General features: G+C 36.5%; 1 protein-coding gene across 1 annotated transcript in view; it reads right to left on the bottom strand.

Moving 5' to 3' along the window:
• LOC102847854 (probable C-mannosyltransferase DPY19L2-like) overlaps window positions 1–6,551 on the bottom strand; it is a 140,149-nt gene that overhangs the window by 78,838 nt on the left and 54,760 nt on the right. Inside the window, exon 9 of the mRNA XM_006887596.1 lies at window positions 3,843–3,902. Within this exon, the coding sequence (XP_006887658.1) occupies window positions 3,843–3,902 (60 nt within the window). The remainder of the gene's footprint in view (window positions 1–3,842; window positions 3,903–6,551) is intronic.

The following is a 6,551-nucleotide window of genomic DNA, read 5'->3' as shown; positions in this document are numbered from 1 at the left end:
GCTAGGAGAACAAAAGGTTTGTCCTGGAGAGGGTGAAGCCAGAATGCTCCTTGGATTCAAGGATTCTGAAGCTTCGTCTGACACACTTTGGGCATGATGCAAGGAGGGACTGGTCCTTGGTGAGGGACAGCATGCTTGGGAAAGTGGAGGGACGGTGCAGGAGAGGAAGACCCTCGATGAGATGGATCGATTCTGTGAGTAGAATGGTTGGAATGAGTGTGTTTGAGACGGCAAGGTTGGTACAAGATAGAATGGCAATTAGGGTTCTTGTACAAAGGGTTGCTATGAATCGCAAGCAACTCAATGGCACATAACAACAACAGCAAGTGAAAACAAGACCAACTTTGCAAGAAATGCTAAAGGAATTCCTTCACACAGAGATAGCGCGATAAAGTGAAAGGATCAAATCACCAGCAACAATACACACACACACACACACACACACACTTCACAAAATTACAGCAATAAAACCTTGACTTTCAATAATCACATTGAATGTGAATGGTTTAAGTAAAGAAAAAAAGAGTAGCACTTCAGAAATGTAAACAAAACCCATCAATATGCTGTTGACAAGTGACACACCTGAGAACTCAATTTCTCTAAAACAGCAAAGAGAACATAAATAAGAAAATCAATAGCAATTATAATAGGTAACCACAAGATTAAGTACTTAGGAATAAATCTAACTAAAGGTACAAAGGACTTATATAAAGAAAATGATAAATAATACTAAAACAAACAAAAAAGATACCTAGAAAAATAGAAGAATATACCATGTTAATAGATAGCAAGACTCAATATTGTGAAAATGACAATTCTACCAAAAGCAATTTACAAGTTCAATGCAATCTCCGTACGGATACTGATGCCATTCTTCAACTAGTTGGAAAAGGCAATTTCCAAGTTTATCTAGAAAGGAAATAAACCATAAATAAGCAAAACATCACTGAAAGACAAATTCTGACCTCAAGCCTACTACACAGCCATAGTAATCAAGACAACATCATATTGGTACAGCAAATGACCTACTGATCATTGGAATAGAATCGAGACCCCAGAAATCAACCCATCTTCTTACCATCAAATAATCTGTCCAACACTTTCAACTTGTTTGGCTCCACAAACAATACTCCTGGCACCAGCAGCCAGAAAAACAAGATGAATTTCATGGGAAAATCTGCTGTCAGGGAACTTCTCTAGAGTGCTAAAAAGCAATGATGTCAATCTGGAGACTAAGGTGTGCCTGACTAAGGCCATGGTCCTTGCAATTATTTGCTATGTAATGGAGAGCCTGACAATAACTAAGGGGGACAGAAGAAGAATCGATGCCTCTGAGTGGTGGTGCTTAAGAAGAGTATCAAACATATAATGGACCACCAAGAGAATAAACAAGACTTTCCTGAATAAAGTGAAATCAAGCTGCTCCTTATAGGTAAGGATTTTGTAGTTCCATCTCACACGCTATGGTAATGTTGCCAGGAGAGACCAGACCTTGGAGAAGAGACAAAACAGAAGAGGAAGACCACTGATGAAATGGACTGACATAGTAACTGGGGTATTGAGGACAATGTGTTGGAGACATTGAAAATAGCAGGATAGGGCGAGGTTCAGAGCTATTATACATAGGGTTGCTCTGAGTAGCAGGCAACTCGATGGCACAAAACAAAATATTAATTAGAAAAAAAAAGTGTAGTAGTAGAGATAGCATGGATATCCATTTAGAAAATTGGGAAGAATCTCAAATTCCCAAGTTGAAGTAAGATGGCTAAGGGAGGATATTTTGTTCTAAGAACAAGAGTAACTGAATCCAAAATTGGAAGCAGAAAGAGATAGTAGAAAGGTGCAGAGGAAAGATAAAAGGAAAGATGGAGAAAAAACTGTGAGTAAAGTTGTTTTGAAAAGAAGGTCAATAAGACAAAAAATTCAAAGTGGATAGAAGAATTAAACAAGGTAATGGAATAGAAGAGGCTGTGGTACTAGGGATATTATAGCTAATCTCAGATAGATATTGGCTAAAAACAGAGAGTACCAGAGGAATGTCTATCTGTGTTTCATTGGCTATGAAAAGGCATTGGACTGGTTGGATTACAACAAACTGTGGCTGGCTCTGAGAAGAATGGGAATCCCAGAACACTTGATTGTGCTTATATGAAGCTTATACTTGGACCAAGATACAGTCATCAGAACAGAGCAAGGAAACACTGCATGGTTCAAAATTGGGAAGGGTGTATGCCAGGGATGTGTCCTATCTCCATGCCTTTTCAATCTATATGTGGAACAGATTATCTAGGATGCTGGGCTCTGTGAGGAGAAATGTGGAATCAGGATTGGAGGCAGATTCCTCAACAATTTGTGTTATGCAGATGACACAACCCTACTTGCTGAAACTGAGAAGGCCCTGAAGTATTTGCTGCAGAAGGTCAAGGATTTCAGCCTTTAATATAAATTGAAGCTCAACATCAAGAAAATAAAGATTCTCGCTAGTGGGCTATTTGGCAACAGTGGGATAGATGGTGAAGAGATTGAGATTTTTAACAGCTTTAGTTTGCTTGGCTCTACCATCAACACTCCTGGTACCAGCATCCAGAAAATAAAAAGACAAATTGCATTGGGAAAGACTGCTGTCAGAGACCTCTCCAAAGTACTGAAAAGCAACGACGTCAGCCTGGAGACTAAGGTGTGTCTAAATCAGGCCATAGTCTTTGCAATTACTTGCTCTGCATCAGAGAGCTGGATAATGACTAGGAATAATAGAAGGAGAACTGATGCCTTCGAGCTGTGGTGCTGGAGATGAGTACTGAATATACCATGGAGGAGATGAGTATTGAATATACCATGGACTCTAGGAGAACAACAGGTTGATCCTAGAGAGGGTGAAACCAGGATGTTCCTTGGAGGCAAAGATTCTAAAGCTTTGTCTAATGTACTTTGCACATGTTGCAAGGTGGGACCAGTCCTTGGAGAGGGACGTCATGCTTGGGAGGGTGGAGGGACGGAGTAGGAGGGGAAGACCCTCTATGAGGTGGATTGATTCAGTGACTAGGATAATCAGGATGGGTGTGTCAGAGACAGTGCGACTGGCACAGGATAGAGCAGGGTTTAGGGCTGTTGTACATAGGGTCACTATGAGTTGCAGACGGCACATAGCAATAGCAATAGCAACAACAAAATACTACACAACACTGGAAAACAAGGAACTCAAAATAGTACATAGCATGTTGACCCTGGAGGACATTACGCTGAGTGAAATATCTCAGTCACAAAAGAAAAAATACTACATAACACTGTTACAAAATAGGACTAAAACAGGGTAGGGGAGAAACTAAGAAAGGAGGGGATAAATAATGAATACTCTATTGAAACAGATGAAGGAAAGAACTGTTTAAAAAGAATATATGATTAGGCATTATCTGTATTACAACAGTTCAGAATATGAGATGCACAGCCAAGAGAACCTGGGTGGGGTGGGAAGGAAATTATGCAACAATGAATTTTTTTAATTGTACTGAAAAAAAAGAAAAGTGAACTGAGGGTTAGGGAGGAAAATGTGCAACAAGGAATGAGTAAAAATCCAATTTTTCTGTAAGCTTTCATTAAAATCACAATAAAAATAACTTTAAAAAGTAATGTACATATGGCAGAATGAAAAGGAAATGACAGAAAGCTTGACAGTCTTGCTAAAATGAAAGACCGAATGTCTTTAAAATTATTCGTGTCTTTACCAAGGATTATGTCCTTAAAATAGGAAGCAATTCAAAAGACATATCAAGTATAAATTATTAACATTTTAATGATTTTATTGACATCTATATTACATAAATTAAAAAAATAATAAATCTTACCCAAATGTTGAGTTCAGATCCTCCCAATCTTTGAAGTTTATTTCTCTTCGTAAGTATAGCCTATAACATATAACAAAAATAAAGTTAACATATATTTCATAAAAATGAGGTTTAAAAAATGATATAGCTAAATGAGCAACAATGAATGAATGGAAATCCAAGTTCTTTATAAACGTTCCTTAAAATCTTTAAAAAAATTATACAGCTAACTCATTCCCATCTTGGTTATCAGCCATTTTCACTTTGTTACTTTTTCAAATTGTGGGTATGTCAAATTTCTTAGTGTGAATGCTTTAAATGCTTTGAATCAAGAAAGTTACTTCTTGAACCAGTACTTTGCTAATTTCATTTGGACATTTTCTGTATAACTCTTCTAAAGAAGTAGATGATGTGTTACCGATTCATCAAGAGAAGCTTAAGTTTATATTGCCACACAAAATAATGACCTAAATTAGCATGAAAATCCTTATTCTCCAAACTCCTAAATGAAATATTTTAAAGGCTTATAAAATCCATAACTGAACTTAAAAAAAGAGAAAGAATTTTTCAGAAGGCAGAATAATGAAAGTTATTAGTAACAAAACAAAATAAACCCCCATAATGAATCATCACATTAACCTGAGGAAGGCATGGAGGTAGTAGTATTAATTGGTAAAATACTCCATGCCATCTCTCTACAACAGAGACCTGAGAAATAAAGTGAAACTGACACAGATGAGAATTCTGAAGGTCCAGGTTTCAAATGGGAGGATAAATAATTAGATCAAGAAGACACTGGATGAAAGTAGTGATTAAGGAGATAAATAGATCAAAACAAATGCCCCCCTACCTGGCCTGGCACAGCTTAGCTATTTTGAGCCAAAGGGTGGTAATTTCACAGAATGCAAAGTAACTGAAATATGTTGTTGTTGTTGTTATGTGCTGTCAGGTAGCTGACTGTGACACAACTACCCTCATTTCCTCAGTTACTGTAACAACCCATCTCATCTGGTGTCTACCTATCCTGTGTTGTCCCTCCACTCTTCTGAACATGATGTCCTTCTCCAAGGACTATTACTTCCTGGCCATATGTAGGCAAATATAGAGTTAACGAAAATGAACAGAATATGACATAAGATAAAGGATGAGAATGATTGCCTTAGGAAGAAATATGCAAAATGCTGGATCTCTATGTTAGACTTAACTGCTAGAGTCATGTACAACTTTATATCGTGACTGTAGCCATCTTAGTATTTACTTTGTAAATACCTATACATCCTTAATGATTGCTCCCACAGAACAAATAAAAAGCTTTTTCTAGTTCTGTAAAGAAAATGGTTTCATTTTATATGTTGACTTATACTCTTAGGTCAATAGTCTTTGGTTTTATTTTTAAGACTATAGGTTGTTCTTAAAAATTATTTAGGGTTAACAGTATGAAATTAATATCTATTTTTAAGAGCATTGAATTGAATCAATTGGAAGCATACTGTATTGTACCTAATCTATACTATGAACTAGGTGATTAACAAAATAGAATTATCTTCGAATCCACATTGAATTTGTTTAGTCTTTCTACTAGAGTTGCTGGTTGCCAGTATCATGCATTCTTCATTTTTTCTCATTTTAAATAACAATGACTCCATTAGATAATCCAAGTACAGAAAATTACATCTTATTATCCCAGCACCAATATGAAATTATTTTTTAAAAATATTCCATTGTCTGTAGTAAAGTCAGTAAAACTGAGCTAAATGTCACTCACACTTTTCAGGTAAGCTTTGTGGGAAAGTCGTTTATAATGAATGTATATAAAATAGTTTCAAATATTTTCAGTGAACTCTAGAGTCACAAAACTTTCTATTTTTATCATATGTTTATAAATATATTTACTTTTGAAAGTTTACAAATTTCCATGTTTCTCTTTATTTATCATTTGCAATAAAATGTTCAATTATGAAAAACAAAACAAAAAGCATGTAAGAAATATATAGGGGGACCCACATCCCCCGTCTTCAGGTATCGCATCGCTTCCCCCGCCCCAGTCCGTGATCCTGCTGCCAGCTCTGAACTTTGGGGCCCTCGGGCCTTCGGCCCTCGTGCCAGGACTTAAAGAAAAGAAAACCAAAAACAAAACCAAAGCAAAACAAAAAACAACACAAAAAACAAAAACACATAGATCAAATTTATAGCATTTTTCAACCTCACTTGAAAAAGTTGTCCAATAATTAAGATTTCGTTTTCTTAGACTACAAACTGCTGTTTGGCCCTACCACATTGGTCCCACCAGCTTAAGCAAAAGGCAGGTACTGGACATCTCGATAGAGAAGTAGTGACATCAAACCAAGAACCAACTATCACCTTAGTTTTCAAAACCTCTTCCACTTCAATGTCTTGAAAGAAGCAGGGTAGCTCAGTCACCACGCAAGCTCAAAACAAGATATCTCCCCCCCCCAAATGACACAGTAGCAATGGATTTCATGAAGCCAGAAAGTCTTATGGATCTTTCTGATGCAGAATTTTTTTTTAAAAAAAAAAAGATGATTGAATGTTTTCCATGGATGAAAAACAAACTTGAAGAATTACAGGACACTAGAGTAAAAAATCAGGAGGAACTTAAAAAAACAATCCAAAACAACGCAGAGAAAACAAATGAGGCATTAGAGGCACTGGAAAAACAAGAAATCATAATTCAAAATTTGAAATCTAAGGTTTGTGATGCTGTCAAAA

Source organism: Elephantulus edwardii, unplaced genomic scaffold (genome assembly GCF_000299155.1).
Source record: "Elephantulus edwardii isolate Elephantulus edwardi_28Jun2011 unplaced genomic scaffold, EleEdw1.0 scaffold00059, whole genome shotgun sequence".
Taxonomy (NCBI): Eukaryota; Metazoa; Chordata; class Mammalia; order Macroscelidea; family Macroscelididae; genus Elephantulus; species Elephantulus edwardii.
The sequence above is the reverse complement of the archived record's forward strand: the minus strand, read 5'-3'. Positions and strand labels throughout refer to the sequence as shown.